Below are 27,968 nucleotides of genomic sequence, written 5' to 3'. Positions count from 1 at the left end.
CCATTGACCCCACCCCCACTCTATGCTCCATCCCCATTGACTCCACCCCATTGACTCCACCCCTATCCGATTGACTCCACCCCCATCCCATTGACTCCACCCCATTGACCCCAATGCCACCCCATTGACTCCACCCCCACCCCACTGACCCCTCCCCATTGACTCCACCCCCACCCCATTGACTCCACCCCCACCCCATTGACTCCACCCCATTGACCCCACCCCCACCCCATTGACTCCACCCCATTGACTCCACCCCCACCCCATTGACTCCAACCCCACCCCATTGACTCCACCCCCACCCCACTGACCCCTCCCCATTGACTCCACCCCCACCCCATTGACCCCACCCCTACCCCATTGACTCCACCCCATTGACCCCACCCCCACCCCATTGACTCCACCCCATTGACTCCACCCCCACCCCATTAGACCCCAACCCAATGACTCCACCCCCACCCCATTGACTCCACTCCCATCCCATTGACCCCACCCCCACTCTATGGTCCATGTCCCATTGACTCCACCTCATTGACCCCACCCCATTGACTCCACCCCATTGACTCCACCCCATTGACTCCACCCCCACCCCATTGACTCCACCCCCACTCTATACTCCATGTCCCATTGACTCCACCCCATTGACTCCACCCCCACCCCATTGACTCCACCCCATTGACTCCACCCCCACCCCACTGACCCCTCCCCATTGACTCCACCCCCACCCCATTGACCCCACCCCTACCCCATTGACTCCACCCCATTGACCCCACCCCCACCCCATTGACTCCACCCCATTGACCCCACTCCCACCCCATTACACCCCACCCCATTGACTCCACCCCCACCCCATTGACTCCACCCCCACCCCATTGACTCCACCCCCACTCTATACTCCATGTCCCATTGACTCCACCCCATTGACTCCACCCCCACTCCATTGACTCCACCCCCACCCCATTGACCCCACCCCCACTCTATGGTCCATGTCCCATTGACTCCACCCCATTGACTCCACCCCCACCCCATTGACTCCACTCCATTGACTCCACCCCCACCCCATTGACTCCACCCCCACCCCATTAGACCCCAACCCAATGACTCCACCCCCATCCCATTGACCCCTCCCCCACCCCATTGACTCCACCCCTACTCTATGGTCCATGGCCCATTGACCCCACCCCATTGACTCCACCCCATTGACCCCACCCCCACCCCATTGACTCCACCCCTACTCTATAGTCCATGTCCCATTGACTCCACCCCATTGACCCCACCCCCACCCCATTGACCCCACCCCCACTCTATACTCCATGTCCCATTGACCCCACCCCATTGACCCCACCCCCACCCCATTGACCCCACCCCTACTCTATAGTCCATGTCCCATTGACTCCACCCCCATCCCATTGACTCCACCCCCACTCCATTGACTCCACCCCCACCCCATTGACCCCACCCCCACTCTATGATACATGTCCCATTGACCCCACCCCATTGACCCCACCCCCACCCCATTAGACCCCAACCAAATGACTCCACCCCCACCCCACTGACCCCGCCCCCCCCTTGGCCCCGCCCCCTCACCCCAGCCCCCGCAGCCAGCGCAGGGTCCGTTCCCGCGCCCGTTCCCAGGGGAACAGCGGCCGGTACCCAAAGCTCCTCTCGGCCTTTCGGGTGCGGACGCTGAAGGGGGTGGAGCCAACGGCCAACGTATAGGGCGTGAGCAAGGGGGCGGGGCCAGGGAGGACACGCCCCAAAGCCACGCCCAGCCGGGCCAGCAGCTCCAGCAGGGGGCGGGGAGGGGGCGAGCGGCCAATCAGGCGCAGCCCCGCGGGGCCCAGCAGCAATTGGTTGAAGTCCTCGTAGGCGGCCAATGGGGAGGAGTCGTAGCAGAAGAAGGACTCGCCCCCCACGGCCTGGGGGCGGAGCAACGCGGCGCGCGCCGCCAGCACGTGCATCCACGCCACGTTGCCTATGGGGCGGGGGGGCAGCTATGGGGCAGCTATGGGGCAGCTATGGGGCAGATGTGGGGCAGCTATGGGGTGATGTGGGGCAGGATGGGGGAGGTGTGGGGGAAGTTATGTGGCAACTATGGGGCAGGATGGGGGAGGTGTGGGGCAGCTATGGGATGATGTGGGGGAGGTGTGGGGCAGCTATGCGATGATGTGGGGGAGGTGTGGGGCAGCTATGGGGTGATGTGGGGGAGGTGTGGGGCAGCTATGGGATGATGTGAGGGAGGTGTGGGGCAGCTATGGGGTGATGTGGGGGAGGTGTGGGGCAGCTATGGGGTGATGTGGGGTGATGGGGGGCGGAGCAACGCGGCGCGCGCCGCCAGCACGTGCATCCACGCCACGTTGCCTATGGGGCGGGGGGGCAGCTATGGGGCAGCTATGGGGCAGATGTGAGGCAGCTATGGGGCAGATGTGGGGGAGGTGTGGGGTGATGGGGGGGAGGTGTGGGGGAGGGTGGGGGAGGGGGGAAGAGGTGGGGGGGAGGTGTGGGGCAGCTATGGGGCAGGATGGGGGAGGTGGGGGGGAGGTAGGGGGGAGCTATGGGGCAGCTATAGGGGGGTGTGGGGGAGGTGTGGGGCAGATATAGGGCAGGACAGGGGAGGTATGGGGCAGCTATGGGGCTGGATGGCGGAGGTGTGGGGGAGGTGTGGGGGAGGTGGGGGGTGATGTGGGGGAGGTGTGGGGCAGCTATAGGGGGATGTGGGGGAGGTGTGGGGGAGGTGTGGGGTGAAGTGGGGGAGGTGTGGGGCAGGATGGGGGAGGTGTGGGGGAGCTATAGGGGAGGTGTGGGGTGATGTGGGGGAGCTATGGGGCAGCTATGGGGGGGTGTGGGGAGGTGGGGGGGAGGTGTGGGGCAGGTTGTGGGGCGATGTGGGGCAGGATGGGGGAGGTGTGGGGCAGGGTGTGGGGTGATGTGGGGGGGGTGTGGGGCAGCTATGGGGTGATGTGGGGGAGGTGTGGGGCAGGATGGAGGAGGTGGGGGGCAGCTATGGGGGAGGATGGGGGAGGTGTGGGGCAGCTATGGGGTGAAGTGGGGGAGGTGTGGGGCAGCTGTGGGGCAGATGTGGGAAGTGTGTGGCAGCTATGGGACAGCTATGGGGCAGCTATGGGGTGATGTGGGGGAGGTGTGGGGCAGCTATGGGGCAGGATGGGGGAGGTGTGGGGCAGGTGTGGGGCAGGATGGGGGAGGTGGGGGACAGGATGGGGGAGGTGGGGGGGAGGTGTGGGGCAGCTATGGGGCAGGATGAGGGAGGTGGGAGGGAGGTGGGGGGGAGGTGGGGGGCAGCTATGGGGCAGGATGGGGGAGGTGGGGGGGAGCCATGGGGCAGCTATGGGGCAGATATGTGGTGATGTGGGGCAGGTTATGGGGCAGCTATGGGGCAGCTATGGGGTGATGTGGGGGAGGTGTGGGGCAGGCTATGGGGCAGCTATGGGGCCGCTATGGGGTGATGTGGGGGAGGTGTGGGGCAGGTTATGGGTCACTTATGGGTCACTTATGCATCACTTATGGGTCAGCTATGGGTCACTTATGGGTCAGCTATGGGTCAGCTATGGGTCAGCACTCACCGGCGTAGACGCGGCCGTGCTCGGCGTGGGGCGGGAGGGTGCGGGGCAGCCAGCCCCCCAGCGCCCGCCCCCCCAGCAGCAGCCGCCGCAGCAGCAGGTGCCGCTCCCCATAGATCCCCGTGGGGCGCAGGGACACGGTCACCAGCCGCCCCCCCCCCGGACACCTGTGGGGCACCGGACGCCTGGGTCCCTCGGGGGACGCCTGGGTCCCTTGGGGCACTCCTGGGTCCCTCCCGAACTCCTGGGTCCCTTGGGGCACTCCTGGGTCCCTCCCCGAACTCCTGGGTCCCTGGGGCACTCCTGGGTCCCTCCCGAACTCCTGGGTCCCTTGGGGCACTCCTGGGTCCCTCCCGAACTCCTGGGTCCCTCCCGCACTCCGGGTCCCTTGGGGCACTCCTGGGTCCCTCCCAGAACTCCTGGGTCCCTTGGGGCACTCCTGGGTCCCCCCCGAACTCCTGGGTCCCTGGGGCACTCTCGGGTCCCTGGGGCACTCCTGGGTCCCTCCCGAACTCCTGGGTCCCTTGGGGCACTCCTGGGTCCCTCCCGAACTCCTGGGTCCCTCCCGCACTCCCGGGTCCCTTGGGGCACTCCTGGGTCCCTCCCAGAACTCCTGGGTCCCTTGGGGCACTCCTGGGTCCCCCCCGAACTCCTGGGTCCCTGGGGCACTCTCGGGTCCCTGGGGCACTCCCGGGTCCCCCCCCGAACTCCTGGGTCCCTCCCCGAACTCCTGGGTCCCTCCCAGACTCCCAGGTCCCTTGGGGCACTCCTGGGTCCCTCCCGATCTCCTGGGTCCCCCCCGAACTCCTGGGTCCCTCCCAGAACTCCTGGGTCCCCCCAACTCCCGTGTCCCCCCAACTCCTGGGTCCCTGGGGCACTCCTGGGTCCCTCTCAGTCTCCGGGGTCCCCTATTTGGGTCCCTCCCGAACTCCTGGGTCCCTGGGGCACTCCCGGGTCCCCCCCGAACTCCCGGGTCCCTTGGGGCACTCCTGGGTCCCTCCCCGAACTCCTGGGTCCCCTGGGGCACTCCTGGGTCCCCTGGGGCACTCCTGGGTCCCCGGGGCACTCCTGGGTCCTTTGGGGCACTCCCGGGTCCCTCCCCGAACTCCCGGGTCCCCTGGGGCACTCCCGGGTCCCCTAGGGGCACTCCTGGGTCCCTCCTCGAACTCCCGGGTCCCTGGGGCACTCCTGGGTCCCCTGGGGCACTCCCGGGTCCCTGGGGCACTCCCGGGTCCCTTGGGGCACTCCTGGGTCCCTCCCCGAACTCCTGGGTCCCTTGGGGCACTCCTGGGTCCCTCCTCGAACTCCCGGGTCCCCTGGGGCACTCCTGGGTCCCCTGGGGGCACTCCTGGGTCCCTCCCCGAACTCCTGGGTCCCCTGGGGCACTCCCGGGTCCCCTGGGGCACTCCTGGGTCCCTCCCTGAACTCCCGGGTCCCTGGGGCACTCCTGGGTCCCTTGGGGCACTCCCGGGTCCCTGGGGCACTCCTGGGTCCCTTGGGGCACTCCTGGGTCCCTCCCCGAACTCCTGGGTCCCCTGGGGCACTCCCGGGTCCCCTGGGGCACTCCTGGGTCCCTGGGGCACTCCTGGGTCCCCTGGGGGCACTCCTGGGTCCCTCCCCGAACTCCTGGGTCCCCTGGGGCACTCCCGGGTCCCCTGGGGCACTCCTGGGTCCCTCCCTGAACTCCCGGGTCCCTGGGGCACTCCTGGGTCCCTTGGGGCACTCCCGGGTCCCTGGGGCACTCCTGGGTCCCTTGGGGCACTCCTGGGTCCCTCCCCGAACTCCTGGGTCCCCTGGGGCACTCCCGGGTCCCCTGGGGCACTCCTGGGTCCCTGGGGCACTCCTGGGTCCCCTGGGGCACTCCTGGGTCCCCGGGGCACTCCTGGGTCCCCGGGGCACTCCTGGGTCCTCACCGTGGCGCCGTTGGCCTCCAGCACCAGCCGCTCCGCCTGCGCTTTGCTGAGCGGATACGGCTCCGAGTGCCGCGCGGGGTACGGGGTGTCCTCGTCCCCCCTGCACAGGGACCCCGGCATGCCCCAGGGACCCCGGCATGCCCCAGGGACCCCGGCATGCCCCGAGGGACCCAGGCGTCCGGGACACCCAACCAACCCCCACCCGCTGCATCCCGGACGCCTGGGTCCCCTGGATATTGGCCTAAGGGGGTCTACCCGGACGCCTGGGTCCCTTATGGGGGGGGGGGGTTTCCCGGACACCTGGGTCCCCTCCCGGACGCCTGGGTCCCCTGTATAATGGGCTCGGGGGGGGTGGGGGGGTTGGGGGGGTTTACCCGGACGCCTGGGTCCCTTATTGGGGGGGGGGTCTACCCGGACGCCTGGGTCCCCTATGGGGGGTTGGGGGGGGTTGGGCGTCCCGGACGCCTGGGTCCCTTATGGGGGGGTTGGGGGGGGTCCCGGACGCCTGGGTCCCCTATGGGGGGTGAGGGGTGGGTTGGGGGTCCCGGACGCCTGGGTCTCCTATGGGGGGTTGGGGGTCCCGGACACCTGGGTCCCTTATGGGGGGGTTGGGGGGGGTCCCGGACGCCTGGGTCCCCTATGGGGGGTGAGGGGGGGGTTGGGGGTCCCGGACGCCTGGGTCCCTTATGGGGGGGTGGGTCTACCCGGACACCTGGGTCCCCTATGGGGGGTGAGGAGGGGGTTGGGGGTCCCGGACGCCTGGGTCCCTTATTGGAGGGGGGTTCCCGGACGCCTGGGTCCCTTATGGGGTGGGTTGGGGTGGTTTACCCGGACACCTGGGTCCCCTATGGGGGGTTGGGGGGGGGTTGGGGGTCCCGGACGCCTGGGTCCCTTATGGGGTGGGTTGGGGTCCCGGACGCCTGGGTCCCTTGTGGGGGGGGGTACCTGAGGAACGGGTCCCCCCGCGTGTTGGGCCCCACGACCTCCATGCTGCTGGTGTAGATGAGCACGGGGACCCCCCCGGCCCGGCACCCCCGGATCACGTTCTTCGTGCCTATGGGGCGGGAGCTATGGGGCCCGGACGCCTGGGTCCCTTCCCGGACGCCTGGGTCCCCTCCCGGACGCCTGGGTCCCTTCCTGAACTCCTGGGTCCCTTCTGGACACCTGGGTCCCCTCCCGAACTCCTGGGTCCCCATAGACCCCCCCCCAGCTCGGCACCCCCAGATCACATTCTTGGTGTCTATGGGGCAGGATCTATGGGGCCCGGACGCCTGGGTCCCTTCCCCGGACGCCTGGGTCCCTCCTGGATGTCTGGGGCGACGTCCCACCCCCAGCCCCCCAACTGGCCCCGACCCCCAAGTGCCCCCAGCCCCACATCCACCCCCTGCCCCACAAGTGCCCCCCAGCCCCACATCCACCTCCAGCCCCCCAAGTGCCCCCAGCCCCCCAACCAACCCCAGCCCCACATCCACCCCCTGCCCCCCAACCACCCCTAGACCCCCAACTGCCCCAGACCCCCAAGTGCCCCTCAAGTGCCCCCATCCCCCCAACCACCCATAGCCTCCCAACTTGCCCATAGACCCCCAAGTGCCCCCAGCCCCCCAAGTCCCCCCAGCCCCACATCTGCCCCCAAGTGACCCCAGCCCCCCAAGTCCCCCCAGCCCCACAAGTGCCCCCAACCACCCCCTGACCCCCAAGTGTCCCCAGGCCCCCAGCCACCCCCAGCCCCACATCTGCCCCCCAAGTCCCCCTAGACCCCCAAGTGCCCCCAGCCCCACATCCAACCAAACTCCCCCAGCCCCCCAAGTCCCCCCCTGCCCCCCAAGTCCCCCACTGCCCCACATCCACCCCCTGACCCCCAGCTGCCCCCTGACCCCCAAGTGTCCCCCAAGTTTCCCCAATCACCCCCAGCCCCCCAAGTCCCCCCAGCCCCACATCCACCCCCAGACTCCCAAGTCCCCCACAGACCCCAACTTGCCCATAGACCCCCAAGTCCCTCAGCCCCCCAAGTGACCCCCAAGTGCCTCCAGCCCCACATCTGCCCCACATCTGCCCCCCAAGCACCCACCCTGCACGTTGATGCGCGCGATGTCCTGGGCGCTGCTCCCGCCCCACACGTCCCCTGACCCCCAACCACCCTCAGCCCCCCAACTGCCCCCAACCACCCCTTGACCCCCAAGTGCCCCCCTGCCCCACATCCACCTCCTGCCCCACAAGTGCCCCAACCACCCCCAGCCCCCCAACTGCCTCCTGCCCTCCAAGTGCCCCCAGCCCCACATCTGCCCCACATCTGCCCCCCAAGTGACCCCAACCACCCCCAGCCCCCCAAGTGCCCCCAGCCCCACATCCACCCCAACTCCCCCAGCCCCCCAAGTGCCTCCTGACCACCAACTGCCCCCCAGCCCCACATCCACCCCCAGCCCCCCAACTGCTCCCAGCCCCACATCTGTCCCACAAGTCCCCCCAGCCCCACATCCACCTCCTGCCCCCCAACTGCCTCCTGACCCCCAACCACCCCCTGACCCCCAAGTGCCCCCAGCCCCCCAAGTGTCCCCCAAGTGCCCCCATCCCTCCAACCACCCATAGCCTCCCAACTTGCCCATAGACCCCCAATGCCCCCAGCCCCCCAAGTCCCCCCTGCCCCCCAAGTGCCCCCAAACCCCCAACCACCCCCAGCCCCACATCCACCCCCTGCCCCCCAACTTGCCCATAGACCCCCAAGTGCGATATCCTGGGCGCTGCTCCCGCCCCACACGTTCCCTGACCCCCAACTGCCCCCCAGTCCCCAACTGCCCCCAGCCTCACAACCACCCCCAGCCCCCCAAGTACCCCCAGCCCTACAAGTGCCCCCAGCCCCACATCCACCTCCAGCCCCCCAACTGCCTCCTGACCCCCAACCACCCCCCGCCCCCTAACTTGCCCATAGACCCCCAAGTGACCCCCAAGTGCCCCCAAACCCCCAACCACCCCCAGCCCCCCAAGTGCCCCCAGCCCCACATCCACCTCCTGCCCCACAAGTGCTCCCAACCACCCCCTGACCCCCAAGTAACCCCCAGCCCCACATCCACCTCCTGCCCCCCAACCACCCCAACCACCCCCAGCCCCACATCCACCTCCAGCCCCCCAACCACCCCCTGCCCCACAAGTGCCCCCAGCCCCACATCTGCCCCCCAGGCTCACCCTGCACGTTGACGCGCGCGATGTCCTGGGCGCTGCTCCCGCCCCACACGTCCCCTGACCCCCAACTGCCCCCCAAGTGCCCCCTGCCCCACATCCACCCCAAGTGCCTCCAGCCCCACATCTGCCCCCCAAGTGCCCCCCGGGCTCACCCTGCACGTTGACGCGCGCGATGTCCTGGGCGCTGCTCCCGCCCCACACGTCCACCAGCGAGGCCGCGTGGAACACGACGTGCGCGCCCCACAGCGCCCGCCCCACGGCGCCCGCGTCGCCCACGTCCCCGCGCACCAGCCGCACGCGGCCCCCTGCGCGCCCGGACGCCTGGGTCCCTTCGCCCGGACGCCTGGGTCCCTTCGCCCGGACGCCTGGGTCCCTCCCAATCTCTGAGGTCCCCTATTTGGATCCCCTCCCCGAACTCCTGGGTCCCCCCCGAACTCCTGGGTCCCCTCCCCGAACTCCTGGGTCCCTTCCCGAACTCCTGGGTCCCCTCTCGGACTCCTGGGTCCCCTCCCCGAACTCCTGGGTCCCCTTCCCGAACTCCTGGGTCCCCTCAGACCCACCCCCAGCCCGGCACCCCCAGATCATGTTCTTGGTGCCTATGGGGCAGGAGCTATGGGGCTCGGACGCCTGGGTCCCTCCCGGACGCCTGGGTCCCTCCTGGATACTGGGATGGGGATCCCTCCCGGATGCCTGGGTCCCTTCCCGAACTCCTGGGTCCCCTCCCAGGACTCCCGGGTCCCTGGGGCACTCCTGGGTCCCTGGGGGCACTCCTGGGTCCCTCCCCCGCCCTCCCGGGTCCCTTGGGGCACTCCTGGGTCCCCGGGGCACTCCTGGGTCCCTCATCGTGGCCGGGGGGCAGCAGCGCGGGGTCGGGGTTCAGATCCCGAACTCCTGGGTCATCCCCTCCTCCTGCACTCCCGGGTCCCCTGGGGCACTCCTGGGTCCCTCCCCCGAACTCCCGGGTCCCTTGGGGCACTCCTGGGTCCCTCCCGCACTCCTGGGTCCCCTTCCCTCCTCCCGCACTCCTGGGTCCCTCCCCGGTCCCCTGGGGCACTCCTGGGTCCCCGGGGCACTCCTGGGTCCCTTCCCCGAACTCCCGGGTCCCTTGGGGCACTCCTGGGTCCCTCCCGCACTCCTGGGTCCCTCCCGCACTCCCGGGTCCCCTTCCCTCCTCCCGCACTCCTGGGTCCCTCCCCGGTCCCCTGGGGCACTCCTGGGTCCCCGGGGCACTCCTGGGTCCCTCACCGTGGCCGGGGGGCAGCAGCGCGGGGTCGGGGTTCAGATCCCGAACTCCTGGGTCCCTCCCCTCCTCCCGCACTCCTGGGTCCCCCCCGCACTCCTGGGTCCCTCCCCCGCCCTCCCGGGTCCCTGGGGCACTCCTGGGTCCCCGGGGCACTCCTGGGTCCCTCACCGTGGCCGGGGGGCAGCAGCGCGGGGTCGGGGTTCAGGTCCAGCACCCGCAGCTCCCGCAGCTCCGGCTCCCGCTCCAGCAGCAGCCGCACCAGGTGCGACCCCAGGAACCCGCACCCGCCGGTCACCACCAGCACCCGGCCCCGCAGCCCGCACTCCTGGGTCCCTCCGGACGCCTGGGTCCCTTCCCGGACGCCTGGGTCCCCTCCCGGACTCCTGGGTCCCTCCTGGATGGGATGGAAGACCAGGACTACCACAACTCGGTTCCCGGACTCCTGGGTCCCCCCCGAACTCCTGGGTCCCTTCCACACTCCTGGATCTCCTCTCGGACTCCTGGGTCCCTCCCGGACGCCTGGGTCCCTCCCGGACGCCTGGGTCCCCTCCCGCACCAGGTGCGACCCCAGGAACCCGCACCCCCCGGTCACCACCAGCACCCGGCCCCGCAGCCCGCACTCCTGGGTCCCTCCGGACGCCTGGGTCCCTTCCCGGACGCCTGGGTCCACCCCCGAACTCCTGGGTCCACTCTATATGAGATGGGTCCCATAGGGAGCGCCAGGTCTATTAGAACACGGTCCCCCTCCGAACTCCTGGGTCCTCTCCCGAACGCCTGGGTCCCTCCCGAACTCCTGGGTCCCTTCCACACTCCTGGATCTCCTCTCGGACTCCTGGGTCCCTCTCGGACTCCTGGGTCCCTCTCGGACTCCTGGGTCCCTCCCGGACGCCTGGGTCCCTCCCGGACGCCTGGGTCCCTCCCGGACGCCTGGGTCCCTCTCGGACGCCTGGGTCCCTCTCGGACGCCTGGGTCCCTCTCGGACGCCTGGGTCCCCTCCCGCACCAGGTGCGACCCCAGGAACCCGCACCCGCCGGTCACCACCAGCACCCGGCCCCGCAGCCCGCACTCCTGGGTCCCTCCGGACGCCTGGGTCCCTTCCCGGACGCCTGGGTCCACCCCCGAACTCCTGGGTCCCTCCTGGATGAGATGGAAGACCAGGACTACCACAACTCGGTTCCCGAACGCCTGGGTCCCTCCCACACTCCTGGGTCCCTCTCGGACGCCTGGGTCCCTCTCGGACTCCTGGGTCCCTCCCGGACGCCTGGGTCCCTTCCACACTCCTGGATCTCCTCTCGGACTCCTGGGTCCCTCTCGGACTCCTGGGTCCCTCTCGGACTCCTGGGTCCCTCTCGGACGCCTGGGTCCCTCTCGGACGCCTGGGTCCCTCTCGGACGCCTGGGTCCCTTCCCGGACGCCTGAGTCCCCTCCCGGACTCCTGGGTCCCTCCTGGATGGGATGGGAGACCAGGACTACCACAACTCGGTTCCCGGACTCCTGGGTCCCCCCCGAACTCCTGGGTCCCTTCCACACTCCTGGATCTCCTCTCGGACTCCTGGGTCCCTCCCGGACGCCTGGGTCCCTCCCGGACGCCTGGGTCCCCTCCCGCACCAGGTGCGACCCCAGGAACCCGCACCCCCCGGTCACCACCAGCACCCGGCCCCGCAGCCCGCACTCCTGGGTCCCTCCGGACGCCTGGGTCCCTTCCCGGACGCCTGGGTCCACCCCCGAACTCCTGGGTCCACTCTATATGAGATGGGTCCCATAGGGAGCGCCAGGTCTATTAGAACACGGTCCCCCTCCGAACTCCTGGGTCCTCTCCCGAACGCCTGGGTCCCTCCCGAACTCCTGGGTCCCTTCCACACTCCTGGATCTCCTCTCGGACTCCTGGGTCCCTCTCGGACTCCTGGGTCCCTCTCGGACTCCTGGGTCCCTCCCGGACGCCTGGGTCCCTCCCGGACGCCTGGGTCCCTCTCGGACGCCTGGGTCCCTCTCGGACGCCTGGGTCCCTCTCGGACGCCTGGGTCCCCTCCCGCACCAGGTGCGACCCCAGGAACCCGCACCCGCCGGTCACCACCAGCACCCGGCCCCGCAGCCCGCACTCCTGGGTCCCTCCGGACGCCTGGGTCCCTTCCCGGACGCCTGGGTCCACCCCCGAACTCCTGGGTCCCTCCTGGATGAGATGGAAGACCAGGACTACCACAACTCGGTTCCCGAACGCCTGGGTCCCTCCCACACTCCTGGGTCCCTCTCGGACGCCTGGGTCCCTCTCGGACTCCTGGGTCCCTCCCGGACGCCTGGGTCCCTTCCACACTCCTGGATCTCCTCTCGGACTCCTGGGTCCCTCTCGGACTCCTGGGTCCCTCTCGGACTCCTGGGTCCCTCTCGGACGCCTGGGTCCCTCTCGGACGCCTGGGTCCCTCTCGGACGCCTGGGTCCCTTCCCGGACGCCTGAGTCCCCTCCCGGACTCCTGGGTCCCTCCTGGATGGGATGGGAGACCAGGACTACCACAACTCGGTTCCCGGACTCCTGGGTCCCCCCCGAACTCCTGGGTCCCTTCCACACTCCTGGATCTCCTCTCGGACTCCTGGGTCCCTCCCGGACGCCTGGGTCCCTCCCGGACGCCTGGGTCCCCTCCCGCACCAGGTGCGACCCCAGGAACCCGCACCCCCCGGTCACCACCAGCACCCGGCCCCGCAGCCCGCACTCCTGGGTCCCTCCGGACGCCTGGGTCCCTTCCCGGACGCCTGGGTCCACCCCCGAACTCCTGGGTCCACTCTATATGAGATGGGTCCCATAGGGAGCGCCAGGTCTATTAGAACACGGTCCCCCTCCGAACTCCTGGGTCCTCTCCCGAACGCCTGGGTCCCTCCCGAACTCCTGGGTCCCTTCCACACTCCTGGATCTCCTCTCGGACTCCTGGGTCCCTCTCGGACTCCTGGGTCCCTCTCGGACTCCTGGGTCCCTCCCGGACGCCTGGGTCCCTCTCGGACGCCTGGGTCCCTCTCGGACGCCTGGGTCCCTCTCGGACGCCTGGGTCCCCTCCCGCACCAGGTGCGACCCCAGGAACCCGCACCCGCCGGTCACCACCAGCACCCGGCCCCGCAGCCCGCACTCCTGGGTCCCTCCGGACGCCTGGGTCCCTTCCCGGACGCCTGGGTCCACCCCCGAACTCCTGGGTCCCTCCTGGATGAGATGGAAGACCAGGACTACCACAACTCGGTTCCCGAACGCCTGGGTCCCTCCCACACTCCTGGGTCCCTCTCGGACGCCTGGGTCCCTCTCGGACTCCTGGGTCCCTCCCGGACGCCTGGGTCCCTTCCACACTCCTGGATCTCCTCTCGGACTCCTGGGTCCCTCTCGGACTCCTGGGTCCCTCTCGGACTCCTGGGTCCCTCTCGGACGCCTGGGTCCCTCTCGGACGCCTGGGTCCCTCTCGGACGCCTGGGTCCCTTCCCGGACGCCTGAGTCCCCTCCCGGACTCCTGGGTCCCTCCTGGATGGGATGGGAGACCAGGACTACCACAACTCGGTTCCCGGACTCCTGGGTCCCCCCCGAACTCCTGGGTCCCTTCCACACTCCTGGATCTCCTCTCGGACTCCTGGGTCCCTCCCGGACGCCTGGGTCCCTCCCGGACGCCTGGGTCCCCTCCCGCACCAGGTGCGACCCCAGGAACCCGCACCCCCCGGTCACCACCAGCACCCGGCCCCGCAGCCCGCACTCCTGGGTCCCTTCCCGGACGCCTGGGTCCCCTCCCGGACGCCTGGGTCCCCTCTATATGAGATGGGTCCCATAAGAAACCCAGGTCTATTAGAACACGGTCTCCCCACGAACTCCTGGGTCCCTCTCGGACTCCTGGGTCCCTCCCGAACTCCTGGGTCCCCTCCCGAACTCCTGGGTCCCCTCCCGGACGCCTGGGTCCCCTCCCGGACGCCTGGGTCCCCTCCCGAACGCCTGGGTCCCCTACCTGGGGGTCGCTCTCCTGCGGGGGCTCCATGTTCCAGCCCCTCCCCCCCCTCCCACCGCCTTTTGTTGGCGCCAAAAGCCCCGCCCACCAAAGGGGGGAGGGGCCCGGACGCCTGGGTCCCCGCAGGAACCGCCCCCGGGGTCAAGGCCGCTGGCGGAGTGGACCCAGGCGTCCGGGAAAGGGGCGGGGCGGAAGTGGTGACGTCAGTGGGGGGAGGGGGGGAGGGAAAACCCGGACGCCTGGGTCCATGTGACGGGATGAGAGGGGGGGGGGGCGGGTCTCCACGCCGAACTCCTGGGTCCCCCCCCGAACTCCTGGGTCCCCCCCCGAACTCCTGGGTCCCCCTCCCGAACTCCTGGGTCCCTCCCGCACTCCTGGGTCCCTCCCGCACTCCTGGGTCCCTCCCGAACTCCTGGGTCCCTCCCGCACTCCTGGGTCCCCTCCCGCACTCCTGGGTCCCTCCCGCACTCCTGGGTCCCTCCCGAACTCCTGGGTCCCCCCCCGAACTCCTGGGTCCCCTCCCGAACTCCTGGGTCCCTCCCGAACTCCTGGGTCCCCTCCCGCACTCCTGGGTCCCTCCCGCACTCCTGGGTCCCTCCCGAACTCCTGGGTCCCTCCCGCACTCCTGGGTCCCCTCCCGAACTCCTGGGTCCCCTCCCGCACTCCTGGGTCCCTCCCGAACTCCTGGGTCCCCCCCCGAACTCCTGGGTCCCCCTCCCGAACTCCTGGGTCCCTCCCGAACTCCTGGGTCCCCTCCCGAACTCCTGGGTCCCCCCGATCTCCTGGGTCCCCTCCCGCACTCTTGGGTCCCTCCCGCACTCCTGGGTCCCTCCCGAACTCCTGGGTCCCTCCCAAACGCCTGGGTCCCTCCCGAACTCCTGGGTCCCCTCCCAATCTCCCGGGTCCCTCCCGAACTCCTGGGTCCCTCCCGCACTCCTGGGTCCCCCCCGAACTCCTGGGTCCGCCCCCGAACTCCTGGGTCCCTCCCGAACTCCTGGTTCCCCTCCCGAACTCCTGGGTCCTTTGGGGTACTCCTGGGTCCCTCCCGGACGCCTGGGTCCCTCCCGAACGCCTGGGTCCTCACCACAAGCAGCCTCTCAAAGCTCATTGGCCACTTTATAAAAAGGGGGGGCCCGGGGGGGTCCCCGTATCCACATATGTACAGGGGGGGGAGGGGCATGTACAGGGGATCCCCCCCCGGGGGTATTTACAGAGTGGGGGGAGGGGCGGGGGGGGGGGCGGGGCCACGACCCCCGACCCCCCAAGTTTCTACAAGAAACAGCCAATGGGAGGAGCCGCCTGTGCCCGGGGGGGGGGAGGGGGGCGGTGACGTCACGCTGCTCGCCGGTGATGTCATCGGAAGGGCGGGCTCGGTGATGTCACTGTGATGTCATGGTGGGGGTGGCGGTGATGTCACGGTGATGTCACGGTGATGTCACGGCCGCCACGGGGACACGGTGGCCACAGCCCAACCATGGTGGCCACAACCCAACCACATTGACCACAACCCAACCATGGTGGCCTCAACTCAATGATGGTGGCCAAGGGTGGTGGCCACAACCCAACCATGGTGGCCACAGCCCAACCACATTGACCACAACCCAACCATGATGGTCAGAACCCAACCATGGTGGCCTGAACTCAATGATGGTGGCCACAGCCCAACCATGGTGGCCACAGCCCAACTATGGTGGCCACAACCCAACTATGATGGTCAGAACCCAACCATGGTGGCCACAACCCAACTGTGGTGGCCACAGCCCAACCATGGTGACCACAACTCAACTATGATGGTCAGAACCCAACCATGGTGGCCACATCCCAACCCTGTTGACCACAACCCAACGGCATTGACCACAACCCAACCATGGTGGCCACAACCCAACTATGATGGTCAGAACCCAACCATGGTGGCCTGAACTCAATGATGGTGGCCACAACTCAACCATGGTGGCCACATCACAACTACAGTGGCCACAACCCAACCCTGTTGACCACAACCAAACTATGATGGTCAGAACCCAACCATGTTGACCACAACCCAACCACATTGACCACAACCCAACTATGGTGCCCTGAACACAATGACGGTGGCCACAACGCAACCATGGTGGCCTCAACTCAATGATGGTGGCCTGAACTCAACCATGGTGGCCAAGGGTGGTGACCACAACCCAACCCTGTTGACCACAACCCAACCATGGTGGCCTGAACTCTATGATAGTGGCCACAACTCAACGGCACTGACCACAACCCAACCATGGTGACCACAACCCAACCACATTGACCACAACCCAACCATGGTGGCCTCAACTCAATGATGGTGGCCTGAACTCAACCATGGTGGCCAAGAGTGGTGACCACAACCCAACCCTGTTGACCACAACCCAACCATGGTGGCCTCAACCCAATGGCATTGACCACAACCCAATGGCATTGACCACAACCCAAACCTGTTGACCACAACCCAACCATGGTGGCCTCAACCCAATGGCATTGACCACAACCCAAACCTGTTGACCACAACCCAACCATGGTGGCCTCAACCCAATGGCATTGACCACAAGCCAATGGCATTGACCACAACCCAACCCTGTTGACCACAACCCAACCATGGTGGCCTGAACTCAATGACGGTGGCCACAACCTAACCCTGTTGACCACAACCCAACAGCATTGACCGCAACTCAACTATGATGGTCAGAACCCAACCACATTGACCACAAACCAACCATGGTGGTCACAACCCAACCATAATGGCCACAACCCAACCATGTTGACCACAACCCAATGGTGTTGACCACAACCCAAGGGTGGTGGCCACAACCCAACCATGGTGGCCTCAACTCAATGATGGTGGCCACAACCCAACAGTATTGACCACAACCCAACCATGGTGGCCACATCCCAACCACATTGACCACAACCCAATGGCATTGACCACAACCCAACGGCATTGACCACAACCCAACGGCATTGACCACAACCCAACCATGGTGGCCTGAACTCAATGACGGTGGCCACAATCCATCCCCATTGGCCCCGCCCCCCGTGGCTGGCCCCGCCCCCCGTGGCCGGCCCCGCCCTCAGTTGAGCGTGCCGCGGCAGCTCTCGGTGCGGCACAGACACGGGATCTTGGTGTCCTCGATGGGGAACTTGTAGTCGTAGGTGATCTCCTCGTCCACGCCGATGGGCTGCTTGGAGTAGATGACGATCTTCTTCTGCGCCTCGATGGTGATCACCTTGGCGTAGCAGTTGGGCTGCGGGCAAACGGCGGCGTCGCGGTGGCCACGGGGACCTCGCGGTGGCCACGGGGACCACGTGGTGGCCACGGGGAGGTCATGGAGGCCATGGGGAGGTCGTGGTGGTCATGGGGAGGTCATGATGGTTATGGTGGTCATGGGGGAGGTCGTGGTGGCCATGGGGACCTTCTGGTGGTCATGGTGGCCATGGGGAGGTCAAGGTGGCCATGGGGAGGTCAAGGTGGTCATGGGGACCTTGTGGTGGCCATGGGGACCTCGTGGTGGCATTAGGGATGTTATGGTGGTCATGGGGATATCATGGTGGTCGTGGTGGCCATGGGGAGGTCGTGGTGGTCATGGGGAGGTCATGGTGGCCATGGGGACCTTCTGGTGGTCATGGTGGTCATGGGGAGGTCATGGTGGCCATGGGGATATCATGGCGGTCATGGGGACATCATGCTGACCATGGGGAAGTCATGGTGACCATAGGGATGTTATGGTGGCCATAGGGAGGTCATGGTGGTCATGGGGACCTTCTGGTGGTCATGGTGGCCATGGGGAGGTCGTGGTGGCCATGGGGACCTTCTGGTGGTCATGGGGATGTTGTGGTGGTCATGGGGAGGTTGTGGTGGTCATGGGGATGTTGTAGCCATGGGGACCTCATGGTGGCCATGGGGACCTTCTGGTGGTCATGGTGGTCATGGGGAGCTCGTGGTGGTCATGGGGAGGTCATGGAGGCCATGGGGAGGTCGTGGTGGTCATGGGGAGGTCATGATGGTTATGGTGGTCATGGGGGAGGTCATGGTGGCCATGGGGACCTTCTGGTGGTCATGGTGGCCATGGGGAGGTCAAGGTGGCCATGGGGAGGTCAAGGTGGTCATGGGGACCTTGTGGTGGCCATGGGGACCTCGTGGTGGCATTAGGGATGTTATGGTGGTCATGGGGATATCATGGTGGTCGTGGTGGCCATGGGGAGGTCGTGGTGGTCATGGGGAGGTCATGGTGGCCATGGGGACCTTCTGGTGGTCATGGTGGTCATGGGGAGGTCATGGTGGCCATGGGGATATCATGGCGGTCATGGGGACATCATGCTGACCATGGGGAAGTCATAGTGACCATAGGGATGTTATGGTGGCCATAGGGAGGTCATGGTGGTCATGGGGACCTTCTGGTGGTCATGGTGGCCATGGGGAGGTCGTGGTGGCCATGGGGACCTTCTGGTGGTCATGGGGATGTTGTGGTGGTCATGGGGAGGTTGTGGTGGTCATGGGGATGTTGTAGCCATGGGGACCTCATGGTGGCCATGGGGACCTTCTGGTGGTCATGGTGGTCATGGGGAGCTCGTGGTGGTCATGGGGAGGTCATGGAGGCCACGGGGAGGTCGTGGTGGTCATGGGGAGGTCATGATGGTTATGGTGGTCATGGGGGAGGTCGTGGTGGCCATGGGGAGGTCATGGTGGCCATGGGGACCTTCTGGTGGTCATGGTGGCCATGGGGAGGTCAAGGTGGCCATGGGGAGGTCAAGGTGGTCATGGTGGTCATGGGGACCTTCTGGTGGCCATGGGGAGGTCATGGTGGCCATGGGGATGTTGTAGCCATGGGGACATTATGGTGGCCATGGGGATGTCATGGTGGCCATGGGGATGTTATGCTGACCATGGGGATGTTATGGTGGCCATAGGGATGTCATGGTGGCCATGTGGCCATGTTGGTGGCCATGGGGAGGTCAAGGTGGCCATAGGGATGTTATGGTGGCCGTGGGGAGGTCGTGGTGGCCATGGGGAGGTCATGGTGGCCATGGGGATGTCATGCTGACCATGGGGAAGTCATGGTGGCCATAGGGATGTCATGGTGACCATAGGGATGTCATGGTGACCATGGGGAGGTCATGGTGGTCATGGGGACCTTCTGGTGGTCATGGTGGCCATGGGGAGGTCGTGGTGGTCATGGGGAGGTCATGGTGGCCATGGGGATGTCATGCTGACCATGGGGAACTCATGGTGGCCATAGGGATGTCATGGTGACCATAGGGATGTCATGGTGACCATGGGGAGGTCATGGTGGTCATGGGGACCTTCTGGTGGTCATGGTGACCATGGGGAGGTCATGGTGGTCATGGGGACCTTCTGGTGGTCGTGGTGGCCATGGGGAGGTCGTGGTGGTCATGGGGAGGTCATGGTGGCCATGGGGAGGTCATGGTGGTCGTGGTGGCCACAGGGACCTTGTGGTGGTCATGGTGGCCATGGGGAGGTCGTGGTGGCCATGGGGAGGTCATGGTGGCCACAGGGACCTTCTGGTGGTCGTGGTGGTCATGGGGAGGTCAAGGTGGTCATGGGGACCTTCTGGTGGTCATGGTGGCCATGGGGAGGTCGTGGTGGTCATGGGGAGGTCATGGTGGCCATGGGGAGGTCATGGTGGTCGTGGTGGCCACAGGGACCTTGTGGTGGTCATGGTGGCCATGGGGAGGTCATAGTGGTCATGGTGGCCATGGGGAGGTCGTGGTGGCCATGGGGAGGTCATGGTGGCCACAGGGACCTTCTGGTGGTCGTGGTGGTCATGGGGAGGTCAAGGTGGTCATGAGGACCTTCTGGTGGTCATGGTGGCCATGGGGAGGTCAAGGTGGTCATGAGGACCTTCTGGTGGCTATGGGGACCTCATGGTGGCATTAGGGATGTTATGGTGGCCATGGGGAGGTCATGGTGGTCATGGTGGCCACGGGGACCTTGTGGTGGCATTACGGATGTCATGGTGGTCATGGGGATGTCATGGTCGTGGTGGCCATGGGGAGGTCATGGTGGTCGTGGTGGCCACAGGGACCTTGTGGTGGCCACGGGGACCACGTGGTGGCCATGGTGGCCATGGGGAGGTCATGGTGGCCACGGGGAGGTCGTGGTGGTTATGGGGAGGTCATGGTGGTCATGGAGAGGTCATGGTGGCCATGGGGACCTTCTGGTGGTCATGGTGGCCATGAGGAGGTCGTGGTGGCCATGGGGAGGTCATGGTGGCCATGGGGAGGTCATGGTGGCCACGGGGAGATGCTGGTGGCCATGGGGACCTCATGGTGGACATAGGGATGTCATGGTGACCACAGGGAGGTCATGGTGGCCATGGGGAGATGCTCGTGGCCATGGGGACCTCATGGTGGCCACAGGGATGTCATGGTGGCCATGAGGAGATGCTGGTGGCCATAGGGAGGTCATGGTGGCCATGGGGACCTTGTGGTGGCCACAGGGATGACATGGTGGCCATGGGGGACCTTGTGGTGGCCATGGGGAGGTCATGGTGGCCATGGGGATGTTGTGGCCATGGGGACCTCATGGTGGCCATAGGGATGTCATGGTGGCCATGGGGACCTCATGGTGGCCATAGGGAGGTCATGGTGGCCATAGGGAGGTCATGGTGGCCATGGGGAGGTCATGGTGGCCATAGGGATGACATGGTGGCTATGGGGATGTCATGGTGGCCACAGGGATGTCATGGTGGCCATGGGGACCTCATGGTGGCCACAGGGCCGCCATGGTGGCCGTGCTCACCGTGCAGCAGTGGTTGATGAAGCGCGCCAGGTTGCCGCACTTGGTGGCGTCGATGATGGTGTCGTGGTCCACGCGGAACAGGTAACTGCTGCCTATGCCCTCCTGCGCATAGCGCTTCTCACGCATGTCCGCCACCACCTGGGGACACGGGGACGGTGGGGACATTGGGGGCGATGGGGGCAATGGGGACATTGGGGGCGATGGGGACATTGGGGACAATGGGGGCAATGGGGGCGATGGGGACATTGGGGGTGATGGGGACATTGGGGGCAATGGGGACATTGGGGGCGATGGGGACAATGGGGGCGATGGGGACAATGGGGGCGATGGGGACAATGGGGACAATGGGGACAATGGGGACAATGGGGACACATGGGGGCAATGGGGACACATGGGGGCAATGGGGACACATGGGGGCAATGGGGGCGATGGGGGCAATGGGGGCAATGGGGGCAATGGGGGCAATGGGGGCAATGGGGGCAATGGGGACAATGGGGACAATGGGGGCATTGGGGACGATGGGGACATTGGGGGCGATGGGGGCGATGGGGGCGATGGGGGCAATAAGGGCAATGGGGATATTGGGGGCGATAGGCGCAATGGGGCGTTTTGGGGTGTTTTTTGGGTGTTTCTGGGGTGTTTTGGGCGTTTTTGGGGTGTTTTTGGGCGTTTTGGGTACCTGGCGGATGTTCTGGCCCACGTACTCAATGACCATCTCGTCGGGCGCGATGGGGCAGTGGGGTGTTTTTGGGTGTTTTTTGGGTGTTTTGGGGTGTTTTTGGGCGTTTTGGGGTGGTTTTGGGGTGTTATTGGCCGTTTTGGGTGGTTTTGGGCGTTTTTGGGGCGTTTTTGGGCGTTTCTGGGGTGTTTTGGGGTGTTTTTGGGGGGTTATTGGCCGTTTTGGGGTGGTTTTGGGCGTTTTTTGGGGCGTTTTGGGGCGTTTCTGGGGTGTTTTGGGGTGTTTTTGAGGTGTTATTGGCCGTTTTGGGGTGGTTTTGGGCGTTTTTGGGGCGTTTTGGGGCGTTTCTGGGTGTTTCTGGGTGTTTTGGGTGTTTTTGATACCTGGCGGATGTTCTGGCCCACATACTCGATGACCATCTCGTCGGCCGCGATGGGCTCCATGGCGAACAGGCCCCACTCGTGGATGCGGCTGCGGCCGAAGCGGAGCCGCTTCTTCCGGAACTGGGACACGGGGACATGGGACACGGGGACATGGGACACGGGGACACGTCACCAGGGGACACCCATGGGACATGTCACCCATGGGGATACATCACCCTGGGGACACCCCTGGGACACCTATGGGACACATGACCTATGGGACACCCATGGGACATGTCACCCATGGGACACCATTGAGACACTTGGGGACACCCATGGGACACCCTGGGGACACATCACCCTGGGGACACATGGGGACACCCCAGAGACACCATTGGGACACATCACCCTGGGGACACCCTGGGACATGTCACCATGGGACACATCACCTATGGGACACCCTTGGGACACGTCACCCCTGGGACCCCTGGGACACATCACCCATAGGACATGTCACCCATGGGACACCTTGGGGACACATCACCCATGGGGACACCCCTGGGGACACCATTGGGACACCATTGGGACACCATTGGGACACATCACCTATGGGACACCCTGGGGACACCCCTGGGACATGTGACCATGGGGACCCACTGGGGACATGTTGGGGACCCCTGGGGACATGTGACCATGGGGACCCCCTGGGGACATGTTGGGGACCCCTGGGGACATGTGACCATGGGGACCCCCTGGGGACACCCATGGGACACCATTGGACACAGCACCTATGGGACCCCCCGGGGACAGGTGACCATGGGGACATGTTGGGGACCCCCCATTGTCACCTTGAGCTGGTTGAGCTTGAGCAGGTCGCTGTCGGGCAGAGCAGCCGAGCCCATGGCGCTCAGCAGCCGCCGCTGCTCCGAGCGGCGCTCGGACAGCACCCGGTTCGGCCCTGCGGGGACATTGGGGACATTGGGGACATTGGGGGCATTGGGGGCAATGGGGGCAATGGGGGCAATGGGGACATTGGGGACATTGGGGACATTGGGGGCAATGGGGGCAATGGGACATTGGGGACATTGGGGACATTGGGGACATTGGGGACATTGGGGACATTGGGGACATTGGGGGCAATGGGGGCAATGGGGACATTGGGGGCAATGGGGGCGATGGGGGCGATGGGGACATTGGGGGCATTGGGGGCAATGGGGGCGATGGGGACATTGGGGACATTGGGGACATTGGGACATGGGCACATTGGACATGGAGGATATGGGGACATTGGGGACATGGGACATGGGACATGGGACACGGGGACATCGGGACATTGGGGATATTTGGGACATGGGGACATTGGGGGCAATGGGGACATGGGGACATTGGGGGACATGGGACAATGGGGACATTGGGGGCAATGGGGGCGATGGGGGCGATGGGACATTGGGGGACATGGGGACATTGGGGGACATGGGGACATTGGGGACAGGGGGACACGGGATTTGGGGACACAGGGACAATGGGGACATTGGGAACATGGGGTTATGGGATATGGGGACATTGGGACAGGGGACATGGGACAGGGGGACATGGGAACATTGGGGACATTGGGAGATACGGGGACATTGGAGACAATGGGACATGGGGACAATAGGGGATATGGGGACCATGGGGATATTGGGGAGAGTCACAGGGGACATGGGGATATGGGGGGACATGGGGACAATGGGACATGGGGATATGGGGACAAGGGACACTGGACACGGGATATGGGGACAAGGGGACACTGGGACACGGGATATGGGGACAATGGGACATGGGGATATGGGGACAAGGGACACTGGGACACGGGATATGGGGCCACTGGACATGGGACAAGGGGGACAGGGGGACATGGGGCCCAGGCCCCGCGCTCACCTGCGTGTCGGGGCCGTCGGGGCGGGGCGGGGGGCGGGGGCGGGGCGCAGGTAGCGCGCCTTCTACGCGGCGGCTGATTGGGTAGAAGCCCTCGCTGCGCGCGCTGCCCGTGCGGTGCCCCCGGCGCTCCGGCCAGCGCGGCCCCGGCACGCGCGTCAGTGCCCGCGTCAAGGAAGTGACGGCACCGTCAGGTCATCAACGGCACCCCGGGTCACCAACGGACCCAACACACCCAACGGCAGCAACCCCAATGCCACTGACCCCAATGGACCCAACGCCATTGACCCCAATGACCCAGTGACACCCAACGCCATTGACCCCAATGACCCCAGTGACACCCAACGCCATTGACCCCAATGACCCCAATGTCACCAACACCATTGACCCCAATGACCCCAGTGACACCAACGCCATTGACCCAATGACCCCAATGACACCCAACGCCATTGACCCCAATGACCCCAACGACACCAATAGACCCAACGCCATTGACCCCAATGACACCCAACACCATTGACCCCAATGACACCAATGGACCCAACGCCATTGACCCAATGACACCCCAACACCATTGACCCCAATGACACCAATACCATTGACCCCAATGACACCCAACACCATTGACCCAATGACACCAACACCATTGACCCCAGTGACACCCAACGCCATTGACCCCAATGACACCCAACACCATTGACCCCAATGACACCAATGGACCCAACGCCATTGACCCCAATGACACCCAACACATTGACCCAATGACCCAATGACACCCAATGCCATTGACTCCAATGACCGCAATGGACCCAACGCCATTGACCCCAACGACAACCAATGGACCCAACGCCATTGACCCCAATGACACCCCAACACCATTGACCCAGTGACACCCAACGTCATTGACCCCAATGACACCAATGGACCCAACGCCATTGACCCCAATGACACCCAACGGCATTAACCCCAATGACGCAATGACCCCAATGGACCCAACGCCGTTGACCCCAGTGACACCAATGCCATTGACCCAATGACATCCAATGACATTGACCCCAATGACACCAATGGACCCAACGTCATTGACCCCAATGACACCAATGGACCCAACACCATTGACCCCAATGACACCCAACGCCATTGACCCCAATGGACCCAACGCCATTGACCCCAATGACACCAATGGACCCAACACCATTGACTCCAATGACACCCAACGCCATTGACCCCAATGGACCCAACGCCATTGACCCCAATGACCCCAATGGACCCAACGCCATTGACCCAATGACACCCAACACCATTGACCCAATGACACCCAATGACATTGACCTCAATGACACCCAACACCATTGACCCCAATGACACCCAATGCCATTGACCCCAATGACCCCAATGGACCCAATGTCACCAATGGACCCAACGTCATTGACCCCAATGACACCCAACGCCATTGACCCAACAACCCCAATGGACCCAATGACCCTAATGGACCCAACGCCATTGACCCAATGACACCAATGGACCCAATGTCACCAATGGACCCAACGCCATTGGCCCCAATGGATCCAACGTCCATCCCCATGTCCCCAATGACAGCCAATGTCCACCCAACGTCCACCGAACATCCCCACTGACACCAACGTCCACCCAATGTCCTCAATGACACCCAACGTCCATCCCCATGTCCCCATTGACACCCAATGTCCATCCCCATCTCCAATGACACCCAACGTCCACCAACATCCACTCAACATCCCCATTGACACCCAAACGTCCCCATTGACACTCAACATCCACCCAACGTCCCCTTTGACACCCAATGTCCATACCCATGTCCCCATTGACACCCAACATCCACCCAACATCCCCATTGACACCCAATGTCCACCCAACATCCCCATTGACACCCAATGACACCCAACATCCACCCAACGTCCCCATCGACACCAATGTCCCCATTGACACTCAACATCCACCCAATGCCCCCATTTGCACCCAACGCCCCCATTGACACCAAACCCCACCCAACCCCCACCCAACACCCCCAACACCCCCCTGTAGCGCCAGGACATCAGTGTGCGGCACCCAGTGGGTGTCGTTGAGCCAGGGCGCGGCGGCGCCGTGCTCGCCAGCAGGCGCTGGTAGGTGCAACACCCACCCAACGCCCCCATTGACACCCAACGTCCACCCAATGTCCATCCCCATGTCCCCATTGACACTCAATGACACCCAATGTCCATCCCCATCCCCACGTCCCCATTGACACCCAATGACACCCAATGACACTCAATGACACCCAATGTCCATCCCTATCTCCACGTCCCCATTGACACCCAATGACACCCAATGACACCCAATGACACCAACGTCCATCCGCATCCCCACGTCCCCATTGACACCCAATGACACCCAATGACACTCAATGACACCCAACGTCCCATCCCCATCCCCACGTCCCCATTGACACCCAATGACACCCAATGACACTCAATGACACCCAACGTCCATCCCCATCCCCACGTCCCCATTGACACCCAATGACACCCAACGTCCATCCCATCCCCACGTCCCCATTGACACCCAATGACACCCAATGACACTCAATGACACCCAACGTCCATCCCCATCCCCACGTCCCCATTGACACCCAATGACACCCAATGACACTCAATGACACCCAACGTCCATCCCCATCCCACATCCCCATTGACACCCAATGACACCCAATGACACTCAATGACACCCAACGTCCATCCGCATCCCCACGTCCCCATTGACACCCAATGACACCCAATGACACCCAATGACACCCAATGACACCCAACGTCCATCCCCATCCCCACGTCCCCATTGACACCCAATGACACCCATTGACACCCATGTCCACCCAACGTCCCCATTGACACCCAATGTCCCCATTGACACCCAATGTTCACCCAACGTCCCCATTGACACCCAACGTCCATCCCCATTGACACTCAACATCCACCCAACGTCCCCATTGACACCCAACGCCCCCATGACACCCAAACCCCACCCAACGCCCCCATTGACACCCCCAACGCCCCCTGTAGCGCCAGGATATCAGTGTGCGGCACCCAGTGGGTGTCGTTGAGCCAGGGCGCGGCGGCGCCGTGCTCGGCCAGCAGGCGCTGGTAGGTGCAACACCCACCCAACGCCCCCATTGACACCCAACGCCCCCATTGACACCCAATGTCCACCCAACGCCCCCATTGACACCCCCAACGCCCCTGTAGCGCCAGGATATCAGTGTGCGGCACCCAGTGGGTGTCGTTGAGCCAGGGCGCGGCGGCGCCGTGCTCGGCCAGCAGGCGCTGGTAGGTGCAACACCCACCCAACGCCCCCATTGACACTCAACATCCACCAATGTCCATCCCCATGTCCCCATTGACACCCAATGACACCCAACGTCCATCCCCATCCCCACGTCCCCATTGACACCCAATGACACCCAATGACACTCAATGATACCAACGTCCATCCCTATCTCCACGTCCCCATTGACACCCAATGACACCCAATGACACCCATTGACACCAATGTCCACCCAACGTCCCCATTGACACCCAATGTCCCATTGACACCCAATGTTCACACCAACGTCCCCATTGACACCCAACGTCCATCCCCATTGACACTCAACATCCACCCAACGTCCCCATTGACACCCAACGCCCCATTGACACCCAAACCCCACCCCAACGCCCCCATTGACACCCCAACACCCCCTGTAGCGCCAGGATATCAGTGTGCGGCACCCAGTGGGTGTCGTTGAGCCAGGGCGCGGCGGCGCCGTGCTCGGCCAGCAGGCGCTGGTAGGTGATGCGCAGCAGCCGCGCGTCCTCGGCGTCCAGCCCCGCGCTCCAGATGTCGTACAGGATGCTCATCTGCTCAAACTCGCTCCGGGGGGGGAACACCCGCGCCGGGGGGGGGGGCGTGGCCACCTCATAGGGGGCGTGGTCGCGGGGGCGGAGCCACGGCCGGGCCCCGCCCTCCGAGTCGCTGTCGCTCGCGGTGTCGCTGGCGCTGCTGCTCGAGGTTGACGACGCAGATGGGACGGGGGGGGGGCGGTGGCGTTTGCGGCGGGGAGGAGCAGGGGGCGGGGTTTTGGGCGTGGCGAGCGGAGGGGGCGGGGTCTCCACCACCTCCTCGGGGGCTTCCAGCACCTCGGCGGGGGGGGGGTCGCGGGGGGGTGGGGGAGGGGGGGATTCGGGGGGGCCGTGGCGGCGTATGGACATGGCGTAATTGTGTTCTAGCAACACGGGGGGGGCGCTAAATTGGGGGGGGGTGTGGGGGGGGGGTGGTATCTTCCTCATCATCCTCATCATCCTCGCT

General features: G+C 65.3%; 2 protein-coding genes across 2 annotated transcripts; both read right to left on the bottom strand.

Annotated features, from left to right (window-relative positions):
- Nucleotides 1-1,583: 1,583 nt before the first annotated feature.
- Nucleotides 1,584-13,906, bottom strand: HSD3B7 (hydroxy-delta-5-steroid dehydrogenase, 3 beta- and steroid delta-isomerase 7; the record flags this gene model as incomplete). Its single annotated transcript, XM_080364697.1, has 7 exons — nt 1,584-1,975; nt 3,582-3,745; nt 5,478-5,591; nt 6,437-6,545; nt 8,821-8,973; nt 10,080-10,254; nt 13,877-13,906. 7 exons carry the CDS (start codon nt 13,904-13,906, stop codon nt 1,584-1,586), a joined length of 1,137 nt encoding a protein of 378 aa, XP_080220823.1.
- A 1,073-nt stretch (nt 13,907-14,979) lies between these two features.
- LOC308052637 (histone-lysine N-methyltransferase SETD1A-like) lies at nt 14,980-27,871 on the bottom strand (the record flags this gene model as incomplete). The annotated part of the gene is made up of 6 exons (XM_080364696.1): nt 14,980-17,136; nt 20,652-20,789; nt 21,714-21,833; nt 22,541-22,650; nt 23,609-23,770; nt 27,379-27,871. The coding sequence occupies 6 exons, from the start codon at nt 27,869-27,871 to the stop codon at nt 16,963-16,965; spliced, it is 1,197 nt and encodes a 398-aa protein (XP_080220822.1). The 3' UTR covers nt 14,980-16,962.
- Nucleotides 27,872-27,968: the final 97 nt, after the last annotated feature.

This window comes from Nesoenas mayeri, assembly GCF_963082525.1.
Source record: "Nesoenas mayeri genome assembly, contig: SCAFFOLD_187, whole genome shotgun sequence".
In the NCBI taxonomy this organism is placed as follows: Eukaryota; Metazoa; Chordata; class Aves; order Columbiformes; family Columbidae; genus Nesoenas; species Nesoenas mayeri.
This window is presented reverse-complemented; position numbering and strand designations above follow the sequence as displayed.